Source organism: Myotis davidii, unplaced genomic scaffold (assembly GCF_000327345.1).
Source record: "Myotis davidii unplaced genomic scaffold, ASM32734v1 scaffold147, whole genome shotgun sequence".
NCBI lineage: Eukaryota > Metazoa > Chordata > Mammalia > Chiroptera > Vespertilionidae > Myotis > Myotis davidii.
This window is the reverse complement of record NW_006383010.1, coordinates 74623-96985: the sequence shown is the minus strand read 5'-3', so window position 1 is coordinate 96985 and position 22363 is coordinate 74623. Positions and strand designations below refer to the sequence as shown.

General features: G+C 35.7%; 1 protein-coding gene across 1 annotated transcript in view; it reads right to left on the bottom strand.

Annotated features, from left to right (window-relative positions):
• Nucleotides 1–3833: 3833 nt before the first annotated feature.
• Nucleotides 3834–22363, bottom strand: part of KPNA5 (karyopherin subunit alpha 5) — a 32518-nt gene continuing 13988 nt past the window's right edge. The window contains exons 7-13 of the mRNA XM_006778413.2: nucleotides 20863–20962; nucleotides 17315–17478; nucleotides 14729–14807; nucleotides 12489–12614; nucleotides 11472–11599; nucleotides 8619–8797; nucleotides 3834–5008 (exon numbers count right to left, since the gene is read on the bottom strand). Coding sequence (XP_006778476.1) covers nucleotides 4821–5008; nucleotides 8619–8797; nucleotides 11472–11599; nucleotides 12489–12614; nucleotides 14729–14807; nucleotides 17315–17478; nucleotides 20863–20962 — 964 coding nt within the window. The 3' untranslated portion in view covers nucleotides 3834–4820. The remainder of the gene's footprint in view (nucleotides 5009–8618; nucleotides 8798–11471; nucleotides 11600–12488; nucleotides 12615–14728; nucleotides 14808–17314; nucleotides 17479–20862; nucleotides 20963–22363) is intronic.

Here is a 22363-nt window from a genome sequence, read left to right as displayed (position 1 = left end):
GGTTCGATTCTAGTCAAGGGCACATGCCCGAGTGTGGGCTCAATCCCCACTAAGGAGCATGCAAGAGGCAGCCAATCATTGATTCTCTGTCATCATTGATGTTTCTATCTCTCCCTCTCCCTTCCTCTCTGAAATCAATAAAAAAATAGAAATAGTTGAATAAAGATATCTAAAAATACAGGGTGGGGCAAAAGTAGGTTTACTATTGTTCATATGGAAACTAATACAATAATTAATAAATAATAATACAAGAATAAACTTTGTTTTGTGTACTCACAACTGTAAATCTACTTTTGCCCCACCCTGTACATATAGTAGAATATTACTCAACAATATGAAATCTTGCCATTTGTGATGACATGGATGGACTTAGGGAATATTATGCTAAGTGAAGTAACTCAGAGAAAGGCAAAGACTATATTATTTCACTTATATGTGGGATCTAAAAATATGAAAACAAACAAACAAAACAAAACCAGACTCATAGAAACAGAGAACAAACTGATGGTTGCCAGAGGGAGATGGGTGAAAATGGTGGAGGGAAAACAATTTTTTTTTTACTTTTTTCCCCTTTTAAAGGGATCAGTAGAACGCTACTGCACACTGAAGTCTACTTTTTGACCTGTACGTTGTTCCTTCATACATTTTCAGTAACTCATTTGCCCCTGAAGTTGCAGACTGCCTTACTGGGAACAACATACCCTAAAAAGAACTGATCCAATTACTTTCACTGCTCTGTGATCAACAGTTTCAAATACTGAAGGAATGAAGCCACCCAATGAAAAAACATAGTGATGAAAGAAGATAAAGGCACTAGGTTAGGGGGGCCTAGGCTTGGCTACTGTGTGACCTTATGTTCCAGAGTAATTAAGAAAGGTAAACCCTCCGATTTCTATTTATTAGGTTTAAAACTTTATTCCTTAGATAAATGCATTGTATTGCATTAAATAACAGAAAAGGAAAAATCTCAATTAAACCTGTGAATGTCCAGTAGTTGCCATGGCTTGAGATACAAAAATATATTAGACATTTTCCTTATTAGAGCAATATTTATAGATTCTAAAATAAAAGCACACACAGCTTCAATCAGATATACAACGAACAAATCTTACTGGTTTTAGAAAGTGGATGGAATTTTAATCAATGAGGGCATCTGTTTTTGATGTGGTACGAATACACATATAATCTAAGTGAGAGCAAATGAAATAGACATATGTAAATGCAATTGTAAAATAGTATTTTATTATTTTTAATAGAGTGCTGTAACATTTCATAATATTGCATACTGCTCAAATGTTGATTTATTTAGCTAACATTATCCCTGCCTCATCCCACTCCCCAATCAGAACTTAAAGATATGTTATCCTTTTAGAGCCCTACATAACGGCTCCTAATATGTCACATTACATAAAACAATAATGCTATGAACTAAAATGAGTAAAGGTAAACAATACTTGGATTTCAGTTTCACAAAGCAGCCAGTAGATCGCTGAGTTTAGAACAGCAACCAAAATCCACTAAGACTTTTATGGTGTAACATTTTTTACATAATGTTCCTTCATAAGAGAAGAAAAATATGAAGGCAAAGGTAATGCTTCTTTTAGTCCTTTATCAAACAAATCAAGCTTTAATTACAAATAGCTTTTACAGTTACCAAATGTTATGTTATTTCTATGCCAGCAAGTTTTATTTTATTACTAGAGGCCTGGTGCACGAAATTCGTGCATAGGGGGGAGGTCCCTCAGCCTGGCCTGCAACGATGCCAGTGTCCCACGTCCCAGTCTCTGGCCAGAGGCCCGGCCCTCCGTGTGGCTGGGGTGCGGGACACTGGACTCGTGTCACCAGGGAGATGCCACCAGCAACGCCCCCCCCTCACCATGGGCGCCACCATCTTTGTTGTGGAGTGATGGTTAATTTGCATATTACCCTTTTATTAGATAGGATTATTACTAGAGGCCCAAAGCACAAAATTCATGCGAGGGGCTTGGCCCTTGCGGCCCCGGCTTCGTTCGGCTGTCTGGTCTAACTAGCATATTACGCTTTTATTATTATTAAAAAAAAATTATTTATTTTTTTTGCTTTCTTGTTCCGGTGCTACCAGTAAGAGAACAAAATGACACTAAGAATTAAGTCCTAGGAACACATCTTTAAAAATAAAACTTATAGTAAAAAAAACAAAAACAAAAAAAACCAGTCCAGTGACTCAAGTACTTACAAATATACAACAGTAAGCAAAATTGCATAGATTAACTATTAAAAATTCAAATTCAGACAAAACAAAATACCAAATTTACTACAATAAATGTAAAGGACTCTTTCAAGTATTATGTTAATTTCTGCATTAATGTTGCATGTGTTCCCCCTTTAGATGTTTTAATTTTGGGGATGGGGCACAGTTTCTCTCAGACTTAAATATAATGAATTTTAGGAAAAGAAGTTAAAACATCTTCCCCACTATGGGTCAGTGAAGATTAATGAAAACACATTTTGGAACACTTTAAATAGTACATTTGAAAAAAGTAGTCGTATTGAAAAATAAATTTACAAACAAAGTCTTTGCTTGTCTTGGTTCAATAGTCACCACCACACCAATAGCTGATTCCAACGATTACTATCTCTTGCATTCAAATCTAATCAAATTAATTACCCACATAACAGGTCCATGAAATTAAACATAATTTTGTATTTGAATGCTTAAAATATGGTCACATCTGTACTTAGAGATATAATGTTTATTTTAGTGGCAAAAAACTTAAAATCCTCCTCTGACATCATTCTATATGTGTGTGCATGGGCACAAACATATATATATTTTTTTCCTTCTATAAGAATTATTTGTTTGAAAGGCTTGGCTTAGAGATTTAGTAATGTGATTACAGTGTCCTCAAAATAAAAGCAGGCACGGCTGGCTAGTTTATGAATTATGCTATATTATTAAGTTCAATTGAATAGAAAGAGTGGAATACCCTGTCTCCTTATACTTAGAATCATCTATACCACAAAAAAATGTTTATCTGATAAATTCACCATCAATTTGCTAATCTTTAATATACCCTGTTCTTTTGAAGATACATAATACAAAAGAAACTTTTTATACTAAACTTCGTAACTTCCACTACAATAAAAAGGACACAAATACAATCTTCTGCTTAATATAAAAGAAGTTTGGCAGATACAGTCAGCATTTAAACACCACTTAAACCTGTACTTTATAGTTGTAGGTTTTAAGTCTCTTGCCAAAAGCTTAGTTTCATGATACATAATTTACAAAGTTTCATACTATTTAAAAGTACTCATCTATACATTTTCTTCTTATAACATGCTTCTGATTTCCAGCAGAAACATTATAAATGTTATCATAAATGAAATCTTTCTTTACAGAAGAGACTATGAATCATATAAAAAATGCTTCAGTTCCCATCTAAAACAGTTGTAAGTTAATTTTTAAATAAGTATTTTAGTGATATAATTGTAAATGTAAATAGCCTGCATATAACTATAAATGAAAAAGCTGAGTTCAACAGTACCATGTCTGCGTAAACTTTACCAAGTATAGTACTGTGAGAATAACACATAGACACATATATGTATATTTACCCACACATAAATATATATAACTTTTCTACTGAAACTTTTTTAAAGTTTCAGTTTGAAGAGGTTTTGCCTTTAATACATAAAACACACACATTATATTGACCAATCTGATACAAATGTAATGTAATACACTCACTGATAACACAGCAGTATGAAACTCTGAATATTAAAAATATCCTAATGCAGATTTCAACTATATTAAAGAATCCTTATCAGTTTTCATAAATATCATCTTTTCATGTCCAAACATTAAGTATACTGACTAGCAAATATCAAGGTGACTTCTTCAGGATAATTTCACCATTCAAGTACCTAAATTCACTAATACACAGAAAATGAAACTTCAATTACTGCTGTGAAAAATCAGAGAAACAATTACATATAGTATTATTTTTGCTATCAGCACTACTTTAGACTGATGCTGGCATCCCTTAAAATTATGCTTTTTAAAAATAAAGAGTGAAAAATTATAAAACACTATTTCAAAAATGGTAGCATATTTGGTCAAAATACAAAATATGCTAATATAATAGCATTTATATGTTAAAAACACAAATATTTAATGTGTAATCATTTTAATGTGTTCAACATGAAGAACAGCTTCTCTCTTCACAATTTCCACATTTTAATTATCAATATTTCTTCTGTGTTTTATAAATAAATGTTACAGCTTTTTCTGTTGCAATTTATTGTTGCAAAGTATAACCTCCAGCACAGTGATTTATAATTTAAGGTAATAGATTATTTTCACGTTTTAATTTAGCTTTTATACTAATGCTTCTGACGTGTTTTTGCTTCAAGACAGAGGTAGATTTAGTAGAGATTGGGCCTGTCAGACTTGCTGCCACAATGCAATTCTAACTACCTGGACTGCTAATATGCAGTTTTCAAGAATGCTAGAAAAAAATTCAGAACCATGTGTAATACCTTACCAAAGTTCTCCTTTTCAAGCTTAAGTTATTAAATAACTTCATAATGTATTTAATTGCTCATGAATAGATTAAGGAACAGACAAAACAATAAAATACATATATACAGGCACAGCAAAATCAAAACTATACTGAGAGGTTGCAGCTGACTAGAAACTTTTGTTTTGTTTGCTTTTAAAAGTGCATCAATTCCTCTTCCGTTCTACATAAGAACATATCAAACATTCCTACTGACATGGTAACGAAGAGGAGCTATCGGACGCTACCCTTTTAGCCGTTAATGCTTTCCTCCACAAGTTAAAGTTGGAACCCTTCCATTGGTGCTTCCTGCTGCTGAAATACAAACTGCTGCTGGTTTTCATCCACCTGAGGCACAATGGTGGGGTCGTCGTCGTCTTCACCAAAGTAATGTTCAATCAGATCAAAGGCCTTTTGGTAAATTTCTTGATTTTCATGGCTTTGTAGAAATTCAATTTTATCTAGACCTGTTATTCAAAGCATATATACATAAAATTGTTACTCAAGTTTCAACATATATTTAAACCAAAATAACCAATCAAATAACTGGTAATGGGACTATTTTTATCTAATTTTTGCACTTACTGATAGCCAACACTTATGCTTTTTACTTCAAAAATGAGAGTATGGAGCAGTGTGCTAAGAGAGAGTAACACAGGCCTGAGGGTAAGAAGATCACAGACTCCTTTCTGCTATGTGATTTTGTCCAAATAAGTTTAGTCACCCTCTACTTTAGTCTCTCAATCTTAAAATGACAGTTTTAGGTTATCCACAGGTCTTTTCCAGAGTAATTATGCTAAATGGAAAGCACAAAAATGAAAAGCAACAAAACAAAAAAAGTAGAATGTGTGCAAACACACATTCTCGCACAGAAAGAACCAGAGTATCAATATATAATAAATGAGTACTATTTGTAAATCCAATGTAGCTACTGTATAATTTACAACCTAAATAAATGAAACTGAAAAGGACCATTTTGATAAGAGAATCTATAGCTCACAAGAAAAAGAAATCTACACATAGGTCTGGGTAATGCTGAAAATATTTATTTAATTAGACAAACCTCTTCACTTATCCAATTGCAGGATTGAAAGAATTAGCAAAGTAGTCATATCTATACACAAAAATAGAATAGCCCAAAATCTTCCATAATTTGGAGCCAAAATAATGACTGTAGTAGAGAAATATTCTTAAATCAGTGATTAATATTTTATAATTATGTAATGTCTTAACCAATCACATTATATAAGCTGAAATAAAAATTGCCCTAGCTGGTTTGGCTCAGTGGAAAGAGCGTGTCTGCCTGCGGACTTAAAGGTCCCAGGTTCGATTCCAGTCAAGGGCATGTACCTTGTTTGCGGGCACATCCTCAGTAGGGGGTGTGCAGGAGGCAGCTGATCGATGTTTCTCTCTCATCAATGTTTCTAACCCTCTATCTCTCTCCCTTCCTCTCCGTAAAAAATAAATAAAATATATTTAAAAAAAAATTAATATCCCAGGATTGGTTAAAGAATCCTATATAATAAAAGCTTAATATACTAAGTGTCTGACCATTTGTTTGATTTTTCAACAAGTCACTATGATGCACACTGACCACCAGGGGGCAGACGCTCTCATAGGTTAGCTTGCTGCTGCAGTCCAGCCAATCGGGACTGGGTGAGATGAGCCGGACAGGGAGAGATGAGCCGGACACTCCCTGGAGCCCTCCTTCGGTCCCTCCTCAGCCCCAATCATGCACTGGTGGGGTCCCTGGGCCTGGCCTACACCCTCTGGCAACCCGGGACCCGTCAGGGGATGTTGGAGAGCTGGTTTTGGCCCGATCCCCGCAGGCCAGGCCAAAGGACCCCACTGGTGCACGAATCTGTGAACTGGGCCTCTAGTCATTACAAAAAAAAAAGCTAAGCCCTAGCGGTTTTGCCTCAGTGGATAGAGCGTCAGCCTGTGGACCAAAGGGTCCCAGGTTTGATTCCAGTCAAGGGCACCTGCCTTGGTTGCAGGCTCCTCCCCAGCCTGGGCCCTGGTCAGGGTACATGCAGGAGGCAACCAATCGATCACATCAATGTATCTCTCTGTCTTTCCCTGTCTCTTCCACTCACTGGAAAACTATCCTCAGTTGAGTATTAAAAAAAAAAATCCTATATAATAAAAGGGTAATATGCAAATTGACCCTAACAGCAGAAAGACTGGGAACTACTGGTCACTATGACACACACTGACCACCAGGGGGCAGATGCCCAATGGAGGAGCTGCCCACTGGTGGTCAGTGCGCTCCCACAGGTGGAGCTCTGCTCAGCCACAAGCCAGGCTGACGGCTGCCAGTACAGCGGTGGTGGCAGGAGCCTCTCCGGCCTCCTCAGCAACGCTAAGGATGTCCGACTGCAGCTTAGGCCTGCTCTCCGCTGGCAAGTGGACATCCCCCGGGGGCTCCCGGGCTGCCAGAGGGATGTCTGACTGCCAGCTTAGGCCCGATCCCCTAGGGAGCAGGCCTAAGCCAGCAGGTGGACATCCCCCAAGGGGTTCCAGACTTCTGGAGGGCACAGGCTGAGCTGAGGGACCCCCCGAGTGCACAAATTTTTGTGCACCAGGCCTCTAGTCATAAATAAACGATTGAATCACCATATAATATAATCACCATACAATACTTAAGACAGAAGTGAATATTTAATAGAAATATATTAAAAGGAAAATAATCAACTTAGATTTATTCCTTATCCTAAAATAGATTCCATATGAGTTCATGTAAGTTAAGATAAATGTTAAGTTAAATGAGGCCAATCAGAAACATCTAGCCAAGCCCTGGCAGGCGCGGATCAGTTGCTTGGCCATCCTGTGGACCAAAAGGTTGCTGGTTCCATTCCTGGTCAGGGCACACGCCTGAGGTTGTGGGCCCATCCCAGGTGGGCCGTGTGCAGGAGACAGCTGATCCTTGTTTTGTTCTCACACTGATGTTTTGCTCTCACATCAATATTTCTCTCACTCTCCCTCGCCTTTCCTCTCTCTCTAAAAATTAATTTTAAAAAAAGAAATATTTAGTTAGTAAAAAAAAAAAATCACCAAATCTCTGTAGGGGCAATGACTTTGGTAAATTTTGAAGGAATAAAAGATTAGATTGAGTCATTTATTAAATATAAATAAACATGATTTGTCTTATTAAAATAAAAAGGTAAAAAATTGGAGAAAAGCCATATTTAAGTAAACAACTATAAAATAAAATTAATTCAAATTTTTAGCAAAGGGAAGACATATGGGTAATTGGACAAAGTATAATAAACATACAATTTGGATGAATAAATACATCAATACATGGAAAATACACACCAGCTTATACATGAAATAAAACAAAAGACACATAAAAGTAACTTATTGATACCCTTCTACATCTGCTAAATCAGCAAAGTCAACAAAACAAGAGGTTGTAGAGTAGATTCATACAATGCCAGTGACACCGCCATGTAACATACCTTTGGAAAGCAAAATAGAAAACATACCAAAAGCTTAAAAAGAAGTCTATGCGTAGAACTCAGCAATAGCATTCCTAAAAATTCATCCCAAAGTATTATTTCAACAGAAAAAATTATATTTGGTAAGATGCTTATTTTAACATATCTAAAGTGGTAAAGAAAACGGAAACAAACTAGGGATCAACCGCAATATGGCTAAAGCTGCACTCAATATGGCTAACTAGACCTGCAATCTTCACTCAATATAACATTATGTGGCTATTAAAAGTGATGTTATGTAGCCGAAACCGGTTTGGCTCAGTGGATAGAGCGTCGGCCTGTGGACTGAAAGGTCCCAGGTTCGATTCCGGTCAAGGGCATGTACCTGGGTTGCGGGCACATCCCCAGTAGGAGATGTGCAGGAGGCAGCTGATCGATGTTTCTCTCTCATCGATGTTTCTAACTCTCTATCTCTCTCTCCCTTCCTCTCTGTAAAAAATCAATAAAATATATTTTTTTAAAAAAGTGATGTTATGTAGAAATATAAAATCTCCCCCAAATGTTAAAACGTGGAACACAAATCTACATGTGCACTGCAATCACATCAATGTAATTATGTTTTTAACTGACTGCTTACCATATGCTTCTTCAATGAGAGCACAGTATGGATTAATACCCATCCCATTCTGCTTAGATTCTTGTTCTCCAAGACGTAAAATATTTTCAAGTCCATTTAAAGCCACTTGGACTACCTTAGAGTCCATAACAGTCAATAGGTCACAAAGTGGTTTAATGCAGCCTAAAGCTACCAAATACCTTCAGAGTAATTAAAAAAAAAAAGTGGGGAGAAATAACATTGAAAAAGACTTAAATATTATTTATGGCAACAACATGAGAGTATTCTTTAGTGAAATGTTATATAAACAATTAAGTATCCATGTTAACTCAAAAATTAAAAACAATTAAATATTCACTTACACAGAAACCTGAAAACATGTTTTTACTCTCCTATTCTCATAATTAGCAATAAATGGTATTACAAATATTATAAAAATAGACAATCTGGCACATCAACACTAAGTGGGTTAGAGGCTTGTTTGTTTTTAAGGGTGGGCCTATGTTTTTAAGGGGTCATATGAGTTGATAGGTAGAAATGAGAGGGAGGAGAGGCATCTAAAAAAAATTTCAGGAAGTTTCCCACAAATATAATCATAGCTAATGTTCTGAAACATGTTTTGTTTCAGAAGCATAGAAGCCTTCTAGGAGCAAAATGGGCCATGTTGTGAATAATTTTAATAAATAATGTTCACGAAATCATTTTTATAATGCTTTGTTCTTTTCTAGCTCCTGTTAGCTCTTTTTCCATTTTCTATAATGTAAATAAAGTAACTGATTTGTTGACTTAACAAATAGTCCATTTAAACATAAAGATAAAAAAAATGCATATAAGCATAACCAATGGACATAAGACACTAGGGGGTAGGGGAGGCTGGTTGATTGATTGTCAAGGGGGGGAATAAAGGAGACATATGTAATACTCTTTATAATACTTTAAGCAATAAAAAAAGATTAAAAAAATAAACATGCTCTGAAGTCAGACTGCATGGTTTCAAATCCCAATTTCACTCCTCATGTGTGACTTTGACTAACTGCTCTGGGCCTCAGTTTCTCCATCTTAAAATGGGGATAACAACAGTACCAAACTCAGAGGGTTGCTATAAGAATACAATGGGCATTCAATAAAAGTTTCAATCCTTTTTTTTTAAAGTGTACATACCTTTACTGGAGCACTCACTTGCCATATACTATATTGTAACCCATCAAATATATTTGTTGAATGAATAACTATCTCATAGAATTATGAAGTAAAAGGAAGATAAAAGACGTGAAAGCACCTGGTGCTTAATAACTGAAATGATTGAACACAACTGGCAACATTAAACACGCCACAGTATCAGCAGTATGTACACTAAACCTAATCTGAGATCAAGAGACCTCTCCCATATATGTAGACTAAATGAAATGGTGAAATGGTTAGAAAAATAATAATCTCCGTTTAGATACTTGACTCGTACTAATAAATTTAAGGAATAATAAATGGAATAGACATAATGGTAAAAATATATTTTTTAAAAAAATACAGCTTTTTGAGGTGAACAAACTAACTTTGGGTCCCAAAGCAGATAAAAATCACATTAGCATTAAAAAAAACATACAAGCCAGAACAAAAGAAAGATTTTGTTTTATTACTGCTTGTATTCATGATACAAATGAAGTGAAAATATTGATTAAAGCAAATAGGTGGAATGGAAAATAAAAAGCAGAGAAGAATGTCATTAACATATAGAGATAGGAATCTGAGAGAGCAGGAGAGAAGGCAATCTTAAACAATGATCTCCCAGTAGGTAGACTTCAAAATTCTGTGATTTGTAAAATAGCATAGTAGCCTGACTTCTTTTATAAATTAAGAAACAAATCAAATACTCATTAGAAAATACTTTCTAAACAGTCACTTCGCAAACTTAAAAAGTCCTGAGTTTCTTGGAGGGATCCTCAGAACAAGAAGAGTCTGTAGGAAGTCAGGCTTTCATAGAGGTGCAAAGTGGAACTTCGCTATGCGTGGGGGGGAATAAATGCACAGGATGAAAAGAGACTTAGAAATCAATCTGATACTAAAAGTTATGATTAATACAAATAATAATAGCAGCTAATTTTAGTACAGAACATGTTTAGGTACTTTGCTAAGCACTATAAATGTATAAACTGCATTTAATTGTCAAGATACTACTATAAGGTACTATCCGTTATTAAATCCATTTTAAAAATGAAGAAATTGTGGATCAGAGAAGTTAAATGACTTTTCAAGGTCACAACTTTTCTGAAGAAGCAGGATTTGGAGGCAGGCTGATTTCAAAGGCCATGTACCTACCATTTGTATTGTTAGTAAAAAAAAAAAGAAGCAAGTAAACAATAAAAGGGCTAGATTTAAAAAGCTTCCCTGAAGAAAACTACTATAGAAAAATAAAAGATCCAATCTACAGGTAAGGCTAACAGTGATTGGAAGAGCATTATTATATAAACAAATGTCTATTTCCTATTTCAATTATAGTTTAAATAAGTAGATATTTAAATTTATTAGCCATTTCTATATAATAAAGTTACATGTATATGACTTTAATGATCTAAGATAAATATAATGCCCATGTCAGTATATTTTGCAAATTAACATAGACTATATTTTTCACCTTTTTAAATTCTGATTTTTCGTAGCCTGACGAGAATAATGTTAATCATACTTTATATGAAAAAATTAAAACCACTATAAATAAATAACTGATATAACAAATGCTATATTTTCACATTACAAATTCTTATTAAATAGACAGAAATAATGTTTTAGTTTTATAAACAAAGAAAAAGTATGTATTTTTTAAATTTGTAAATATCTCATTTATATTTAAAAAACAATTTTTAAAAATCTGTATCATACTTTATTTGTTCTGGAGTGCCTCCTGATGTTGCATTAGTTATAGCCCAAGCTGCTTCTTTTCTGGTGCGAAACTCTGCTTTCTGAAGAATCTCAATCAAAACAGGAAAAATATTTGCATCTATAACTGACTGAAGAGAAAAAATTGTTACAGCAAAATCAATGCAAATATAGTTTTAAATATATTAGTAAGAAGAGGAACCTTGAAACTCAATGGCTTTAAAATGGCAGGCTTTTTGGAAATATTTTATTTCTAATCTTTCAACAAAAGTTTACTTACTTTCTTTTTAAGACTGGAGAATACAGCCCTAGCCGGTTTGGTTCAGTAGGTAGAGCACCAGCCCTAAGGCTGAAAGATCCCAGGTTCGACTCCGGTCAAGAGCACATACCTCAGTTGCAGGCTCGATCCCTGGCCCTGGTTGGGCACATGTGGGAGACAACCAATTGATGTGTCTCTCTCACATCAATGTTTCTCTCTCTCATTCTCTCCTCCTGCCTTCCATTCTTTCTAAAATCAATGGAAAAATATCCTCAGGTGAGAATTAACAGAAAAACAAAACAAAGACTGGAGAATATATTAGCAAGAATGTAAATTTTAAATATGATAAAACATAAGGCAGATGATGGATCAGGTAATTACTGACTGAAGAGTTTAATAGGGCCCTAATAGATCATTATTTAACAGTTTTGAGATCATTGTCTAACTTTTTTAAAACAAAAAGCAATCCCTTTTTAAAGCCTAACCATTATGTCGGGCACATGTGGGAGACAACCACATTTACACATAATTGTATATGCATATGCATATGTATATTTATATATATAATTGCTATTCCTCTTTAGAATGCTATAAGTGATTATTTTAGAGGAGGAAAGGCTATGTTTTTTAAAATAATTTTCAAATACCTTTCAATAATCTTTTTCAGTAACTCACTAAAATACATCACTGATAAAATGTTGACTTTTTTCAAAACTACCTTCTGAGATCTTCCTGTTTTCTCAGATCTGAGAGGTATTTACCTGAATCTGAGCTCTATTTCCAGCAGTAATGTTAGAAACAGTCCAGCAGGCTTCTTTTCTGATTGACTCCTTTGGGCTACTCAGTAGGTGTAAGAGACAGGGTAATGCAGAGCAATTCAAAATTACCTAAAACAAAAGTTAGAAATGGAAACAGTTTTATAGAAAATAAAATAAAATAAACAAAAATATACTCATGAATTATTTAGAAATACAAAAACCATTCTGAAAACTTAAGAAAAAAATTCCTCTCAAAATAAAACTTAGGCACTTGCTGTCTTCTACTGTCCCACTTTGCCAAAACCTTTCTAGTGTTGGTGTAGTGAAATGCACTCAGAGTTATTATGTCCTTCAAGTTTATAAATGCACTCAGAGTTTAACTGAAATAACTATTTGAAGACAATATAGCGACTGGTTAGGATCCATCCTCTAGTTTTGCCAAATGAATTGATGGGGAAAACGTGCACACACACACACACACACACACCCAAACAGCTTGAAAGTAACTAATTCCATAACTGTTAAGAAACCTTAACATGTAGAAATAAGTCTATTAGTTTCATTAAAAATTTTACTGTTCCATCCTTGCCAGGGTGACTCAGTCGGAGCATCATTCTGTATACTGAAAGGTTTTAGGTTCGATCCCCGATCAGAACATGTACAGAAGGCAACCAATCAATGTTCTCTTTTACATCGATATTTCTCTCTCTCCCTTCACCTCTCTCTAAAATCAATAAACAGCCCTGGCCAGTTTGCTCAGTGGATAGAGCATCGGTGCACAGACTAAAGGGTCCCAGTTTCGATTCCCATCAAGGGCACATACTTCGGTTGCGGGCTCAATCCCCAGTAGGGGGCATGCATGCAGGAGGCAGCAGACCAATGATTCTCTCTTATCATTGATGTTTCTATCTCTCTCTCCCTCTCCCTTCCTCTCTGAAATCAATAAAAATATATTTTAAAAATTTTACTATTACATTTTTCTTTTGTAAAGAAGTATATTCTGCTTTGTTCTTTTACATTCCTTAATAACTATCAATTATTAAGGATCAATTATTTCATAATTAAGGTATATAAATAGAACTTTTAAGGATTAAAATGAAAACAAAACACATAGATTAGAATAAAAAGTTTACTATATGATGGCAAACAAAGCAGAATATAATGTGTTACAGAGTTGAAGTTTCTAGAAAGACTATACCAGATCTGATGTCAATCTTGATATCACACCTTTTTTGATATCTCACACACATAGTTAATTACCAATTCAGAAAGTGTTTCCTTGCTTTCTTTTCATTCTCATAACCTAGGTATTCAATCCTACATAATAAAAGGCTAATATGCAAATTGTCCCTTCGGGAGTTCGACTGATTGGGAGTTTGACTGCTTGCTATGATATGCACTGACCACCAGTGAGCGGTGTGGAACAAAAGAAGGCCCTGGCCAGCAGCTGGAAGGCCCTCATCGGCCCTGATCACTGGCCAGGCCTAGGGACCCTACCCATGCACAAATTTCGTACACCGGGCCTCTAGTCTACTATAAAAGGCCATTTCATTTCTAACTTATTTATAATCAATCATCCTCTCACTAACAGTTTCTTCTCCAATCAAGTTTAATGTCTCTTAAACATACCTCCATACATGTCTGGCACATAAATCTCTTCTCATCTACTTAGGTCCTCTACTTTTAAGATTTAGCTTTTATTCCAACTCCTTTGTGGAATCTATTATGATTTCTTGGTGCACTGATTTCTTCTTTAAACTTTTATAGCATTTACTGATCAATCAGCTCTCAGAAAACATATACTACCTAGGGTAATTTATGTTATTTTAATATATATTTTTCTCTCTAATTGAATTGCAAATCTCTCAAGAGCCTAACTCAGGGGTCCTCAAACTATGGCCCATGGGCCACATGCAAATACAAATATTGTATTTGTTCCCGTTTTGTTTTTTTACTTCAAAATAAGATATGTGCAGTGTGCATAGGAATTTGTTCATAGTTTTTTTTTATATTATAGTCCAGCCCTCCAACGGTCTGAGGGACAGTGAACTGGCCCCCTGTTTAAAAAGTTTGAGGACCCCTGGCCTAACTCCTATCATGTACTTCTTCATATTGATATAGCTCTAGGATAGTATTTTCACATAGATGTATTTGAATCTGATCACTTATTATCAAGAATATGCTTACATTATAGATGCCTATATAATTATGTTAGCTTATCCTATTAAAAAGTCTGAACTCACCTGTGTTTGAATATCATCACCAGTCACAATATTACCAACTGCTCTTAATGCAGGTGATACAACTTTATAATCATTGTGCCTAAAATAATAAAAATATTAACTTACACACTACATAAGAATTTAAAATTTACAGGAATTTGTAAAAATAGTACCCCAAAAAATCCCATATAATCTTTACCCAGAGAATCCATTCAAGTTTCACTAATTATCCCATAATTATCTCCATAATAAAGAATCTAATCTAGGATCATGTGGTGCACCCAGCTGTCAATCTCCTTTAATTCAAAACAATTACTTAATTTTTCCTTGATTTTCTTGATCTTGACTTTTTTATGAAAACAAGCCAGTTATTTGGTTTTGTCCAATGTTTCCTCATGATTAAGACACAACGTATATACTTTGGCTGGGATAACACAAATGCTACAGTCTTTTTATTACATAATTTTGGATAGCATATGGTATCTGTTTTGTCCATTATAGTGGCACTGAACTCTGCTTGCTTAATTAAGATGGTGTCTGTTAGATTCTCCACTTTGACATTACTATTTTTCCTTTTATAATTCACATTTTGTGAGGAAATACTTATAGGCTATGTAAAATCCCATGCCTTAGCCCACTTTCACCAATAGTTTAAGCATCTGTTGAAGCTTAGTGTCTAGATTATTAATAATTATTAGTATTGTTGCCAATGATGATTTTCTAATACTATCATTCCAACTACATGCCTTCTCTATCTATTGACCTATGTGCTTATTTTAGTGTGGACTCATGGACTCCTATTTTATTCAGTAAGTTCTAATATCCTATATAATAAAAGGATAATATGCAAACTGACCCTAACAGCAGAACTGGGAATGACTGGTCACTACGACACACACTGACCACCAGGGGGCAGACTCTCAATGCAGGAGCTGCCTCCTGGTGGTCAGTGTGCTCCCACAGGAGGAGCTCTGCTCAGCCACAAGCCAGGCTGATGGCTGCCAGCACAGTGGTTTTTGACGGGCGCCTCTCCCACCTCCTCAGCAGCGCTAAGGATGTCCAACTGCAGCTTAGGCCTGCTGCCCGCTGGCAAGTGGACATCCCCCGGGGGCTCCCGGGCTGCCAGAGGGATGTCTGACTGCCAGCTTAGGCCTGATCCCCTGGGGAGTGGGCCTAAGCCAGCAAGTGGACATCCCCCGAGGGGTCCCAGACTGCGAGAGGGCACAGGCCGGGCTGAGGGACACCCCCCCCGCCACAGGGTGCACAAATTTTTGTGCACCGGGCCTCTAGTATTACTATAAATTTATTTCAATGCTCAAATCATTCCAGGTTTGAACAGTAGGAGTCCCTTCAAGTGGACTTCTGTGTTCTTTTAACATTTATTCATTCTTTGAGCAGTCATTACTTTCTGAGTATATCTTATTTTTTATCAATCGCAGCCTTGGAATCAGCTATTTCTCCAAGAATCCTGGTTCCTGTTAATGAAGAGCAGTGTTTAAAAACCTGGGCTTTGGTGTGCTCAGCTAACAAGTATAAATGTGTCACAGCTCCCAAGCCCTTTTAAGAGAAATGCACGCATGCGCGCACTGCCCCCCCCCACGCGCACACGCACACTCGCGTGCAAAATTACATAGATTAGTATATTTGTTTCTAGATCTAGCTCTTTAATGTTGAAAGCCATGAGTTCACATTAGAGTCCATTTCCAACTCTAATTTAGCATCATACAAGATTTTTCTGGCTTTTTTCCTTTCCATATTTATAAATCCATTCTCTGAGAATAAGATAGTTCCTATTATCAGAATTCCCCTGTGTATGACCCATCTTCTGATCCAGTTAGGCTGCTATGCCACAGGGTGCTGGCTCCCACCTGCTCCAGCCTAGTTGTCTGCTCCGTTCTAGTTGGTGCCATCCTCAAATATGGGCCCTAATCCCCCCACTGGACCTGCCTGCCCACCTTCTTCATGCTGGAGCCACAACCCCTTTTCAGATCTCTCTTCTTCCTGCCATCTACCTTGTTTGGGCTTACCTAGTGGCTTTCTGACTACAGAAGAAAGGAAGGAAGATAATACATGTTTTAAAATAAAGGGCTGAAAAATTATAATGCCTTTTTAAAATAAGTTCTCTTAGAAGTTCTTAACTTCCTTGTATCGAAAATCTGTTCTTTTTAAAGAACATAGTAATAATAGCTCAGCACAGAGAAATATATTATCTCTAATACAAGTGAAATACTAAATAATTTTCACTTTTACACAGATTAATAATTGTAATGAACAATTAACTAAATTACTCATTCTGGGAGAGAAGGAACTACATCCTATACTCATTAATATCTTACTCTAGCAGGTAACAGGCATTTCATACATACTTGTATCTCTCATTCATTAAGAGCCTAAAACTAATGAAATTCATGAACAAAATGAATAGTCCCAACTAGAGGATATAAGACACAAGTTTAAGGGTCAACTTTCAGTATTATAGCTATTCTGCAAAGTGGGGTTATAGCAGCTTTTCAACCCTTCCCATATGATTCTCGAGATGTTTGAGAGGCCATTACTCTAACTGCTAAACTCACAATCATGTAATTATTAATTATAAATTATAGTTACATCAAAAGTTCCACCAATCTCCGACAGACTCCAGAATCGATGACTGCTTGAATTTTATCATTGGGTCCATCAGAGAGATAAGAAAGGGCCCAACACACATCTGCTAATACATCTGAGTCACTGCTAAACAACAATCGTGACAGAACATTTAAGCAAGGTGAAACCTGTTAGGGAAGAAAGAGGCAATATTTAAAATTTTTCTCTACCTAAAACCAAGTTTCTTTAGGAAAATACAGAAATTTGTTTTAAAACTAACATTTAATACTAGAGAAATTAAACATTCTATTGTTTTAAAATTATTATCAAATATAAACATAACACTGATTATGACCCCTATTAATCTTATACTGAATAAATTAATACTGAATTAATCCTATACTGAATCTTATACAAAAGCCACTAGATGATAACTTAAAGTTTTTTTAAAATAATGAAGTACGTATTTGGGATCCTCTATGTCTAAATCATACACAAACACACCCCAAAAATGGCACACTAAAACTGAGAGAAGTAAAAATATTCCCATTAAGTTTTTAATGTAATGATCATGGAATATGATCCAACCTAAATGAATCCCACTTTACTTACTACATATACGTTATTGGAAGTACGTATAATAATCAGTTAAGAAGTAAAAGTGTATAAAACACAAAAAGAAGTCTGAAGGGTCTTTTAATGGAATTCACTAATAAACTACATTTCCTAATGTATTGACACCCTAAATCTTCAATTAAAAGAATACATAAGACAATAGAGATTTTTAATCCTGCTAGCATAAAACTAAAACTAATTAGTTGTGAGGTGAGCAAGTCACTTCATCTCTCCGAGACTCAGTTTTCAAATCTGTGAAACAAAGAGGCTGAATTAAATAAATCCTATGATCCTTCCTCTCAAATTAGAGAGGCCTAGGTTCAAACACTATTCACTAGCTGTGTGACCATGTGCAAATAACCCAATATCTCTAAACCCCAAATTCTTCACTTATAAACCAGGATAACAGAATATCGTTAAATTAGTAAGAATGCATGTAGCATCTTAGAATAATGCCTGGCATATAGTAAGCACTGAGATGTTGATTTTTTTAATTGCCATACTCAGTATTGATTCTATAGGGAGTCCCAAAATTCATGTAAGATTTGAATTTTGCGTAAGCATTAACAACAACAACAACAACAAATAAAAGCCTAATTTTACTTGGTTTTTTGAATCAGATTCTAATATCTGTTGCCCTTTGATTTCAATCCCTTCAATTTGATAAGCATTACCAAGTACCAATGATGGCCCAGGAGCAGGGACAATGAAGACCACGGCTTCGCGTATGTGCCAGCAAAGCAGTGGAGTCCATTTACCTGATGTTCTATTCCATACATAACCCTATACTGTATACTTTATGAATCAATAAAAAATTTACAATTTTTAATTATAAACCTGTGTTTTCTATCAAAATTACTTCTTGCGTGAATTTTGGGACACCCTATATATTCCTTTAAGGTTTTTATTTTTTAATCAGCAACCTAACATCTCTTAGTCTCTCTTCTCAGGTAAGAGTTCTATGTTAAATGCCACAAATAAAAAGTGATGACAGCTTTTTCACATTCTAAGATTTTAGGTTGATGTTCTCTTCACCTCTATTTTAAAGATTGCCTGTACATACAGTATAATCTTCTGAAAGCACTTATCTTCCCTGCTGGGACCTTCCTGTAAAAATGACCCTAGGACCCAGGAACAGAAATCAGTTCACTTACAAAACAGACATGTTCATCTGTAAGTTAGGAAATAGAATCTGCACAACTGGATCCTACCCCAACAATCATGCCTTCACCCTTGCCAACCACCTCCTCTTCCTTGAACAAAGAAACGTGAGAATCAGTTCTTAAAAGCAACTGTAAACTTTTAAATTAAAAAAACTAGTGTAACTGATATATATCCTTTTACTTATGTAAAAAACAATGAAGTGCTACATATTTCTATTTTAAGAGAGCAAAATAAAAACATTCTGCTCCACCATCTTCTCACAAACAAGGAAAATACAGAGAAATACAGGGAATTAGTCAAGTCGATATTACATGATGTTGTAGGCCAGAGGGTCTTCAAGTGGGGTCCATGAGCCCCTGAGGGATTCTTGCAACATTTGGAGGTCTTTTACGCCAAAAAATTTTTTTCACAATTATACTAACACATAACTGGTCTTTTTCATTTTGTTGACATTTGCACTGAAGGTACAAAAGCAATGGCAGGTAAAACTATCAGCACCTTAACACAAATCAAGGCAGTGGTACAAAATATACCACAGATCTTTGTATTTTTCATCTCCATACATGCAGTTAAAAGAGGGAAAGGAGCCCTGGTTGGTGTTGCTAAGTGGTTAGAGCATCGGCCCGCACACCAAAGGGTCACTTATTGGATACTGAGGTCAAGGGCACGTACCTGGCTTGCAGGTTCTATCCCCAGCCCTGGTCAGGGAGCCTGCAGTATGCAACCAATCAATATGTCTCTCTCACATCCATGTTTCTCTTTCTCTCTCCAAATCAATTTTACAAAATTTAAAGAAAAAGGGTCTCTCTCTCTCTCTCTCTCCCCCCTTCTTCCCTCTCTCCATCCCTCCCTCTTTTCCACTCTAAAAATCAATGGAAAAAATATCCATTCATCTACTGATGGGCACTTGGACTACTTCCAGATCTTAGCTATTGTAGATAACACTGCTATGAACATAGGGGTGTATATATTCCTTGTGGTTGGTGTTTTGGGATTCTTAGAATATAGTCCTAGAAGTGGGATCACTAGGTCAAATGGCAGTTCCATTTGTTATTTTTTGAGGAAACTCCACATTGTTTTTCATAGTGGTTGTACTATTTTGCTAAGTTAAATAAACCAGTCAGAGAAAGACAAATACCACATGATCTCACTTATATTTGGAATCTAATGAACAAAGAAACTGATGAACAAAATAGAACCAAACAGGAAGTATGCAATAGGTTGATGAATCTCAATGGGAGGGTTGGGCAGGAAGAGATTAACCAAAGAACTTACATGCATATATGCATAACCCATGGACACAGACAATAGGGTGGTGAAGGCCTGAGGAGGGAGTGAGAGCAGGGAGGAGGGAATCAGTGGGGAAATAACAGGGGACATCTGCAATACTATCAGCAATAAAGATAAACGAAAAAGAAAGAAAAAATATATAATCAAAGCTAATTGTTTAATCTACTTTTTGAGATGAAATGTGGAATTCAACATCTTGTGTGGGGCTCCAATTTCCTAAGTGACAACTAGACTAGAAGGTTTCTAAAGTCAACTCTGAGATATGTAAACATCAGTGACAGTGGTTGCCTGAGGAGAGGGATCATGGGTATGGGAGGGGCAGAAAGGAAAACTTCCTTTTCACTATATATCTCTTGATTTTGTATATGTACAAACATTGCTTAATCAATAAGGAAAATAGTTATTAAAATAAAAATAATTTCCATTCAATCTCTACAAATGTATTAAAAGGAGACTTAAAAGTTTATATACACAGTTGCTTAATTTGTGTATTTTACTCATACCTTACTAAAGTTTGGAGGAGGGTTTTTGCCTCTACATAAATTTGAGAGGGCCCATACAGCATTTCTGGTTGTTGTAAGTCTGTTTGAATTTGTTAATAACCTGCCAAAGTGAAAAAAAAAAAAAGGAATTGTCACTTTACTTTCATTTTTCCTCTTTAGCTATTTTCTATCATAACAAAAATTCTCAATATACTTTATAAGGACTTCAAAATGAGCTGGTAAAATAGGAAAAGGTAGTTTTTCAAATTCATTATGTTTCCAGAAACAAAAGTAAACATAGCATCCATTTTTAAATTTTTGAATCTACGATCTAAGTGGATTTTTATAAGACATAAAACATGTTCAAAATAGATGATGCCATGGGAAATTAATTTACTTGTCTCTTTATACTTTAAAAAGAGTACTAGATTACTTTTTTTAACCATGAATATACATTATACAAATTCAATAAGCAAGGAATGTGGGGTCAAATTAAGTAAAGATAAGCTGTCGAGAAGAGAAGTTGCTGTGTGTGTGTGTGTCTTTTTTAACAAATTGTCCATCTTACTATTTTTGATCTCCCAGCTGCTGTGAGGTTTGTGTTTGGTGTGGGGGGGGGGGGGGGGGTTGTTGTTGTTGTTTTTCAAAATGGATAAAGGACTTAAATGTAAGATGGAAAACCATAAAAATCTTAGAAGAATACAATGGCATCAAAATATCTGACAAATATCATAGCAATATCTTTACCAATACAGCTCCTAGGACAATGGAAACTAAGGAGAAAATAAACAAATGGGACTACATCAAAATAAAAAGCTTCTGCACAGCAAAAGAAACCATCATCAAAACAAGAAAGCCCACTGCATGGGAGAACATATTTACCAATGCTATCTCAGATAAAGGTTGAATCTCCAAATTTTACAGGGAACTCATACAACTTAACAAAAAGAAGATTAACAATTCAATAAAAAAATGGGCAAAGGACCCAAGTAAACACTTTTCGAAAGAGAACATATAGAAGACCGAGAGGTATATGAAAACATGCTCAAAGTCACTAACCATCTGAAAGATGCAAATCAAAACAACAATGAGGTACCATCTCACACATGTCAGAATGACTATCATCAACAAACGACAAGTGCTGGAGAGGATGTGGAGAAAAAGGAACACTCGTGCACTGCTGGTGGGAATGCAAGACTGGTGGAACCACTGTGGAAAACCATATGGATATTCCTCAAAAAATTAAAATGGAACTCCCATTTGACCCAGTAATCCCACTTCTGGGAATATATCCCAAGAAACCAGAAACACCAATCAGAAAGGACATATGCATCCCTATGTTCATAGCAGCACAACTTATAATAGCTAAGATTTGGAAATAGCCTAAGTGCCCATCAGCAGATGAGTGGATTAAGAAACGGTGGTATGCCCAGCTGGCGTGGCTCAGTGGTTGAGCATCGACCTATGAACCAGGAGGTCACAGTTCGGTTCCCATCGGGGCATGTGCCCGGCTTGCAGGCTC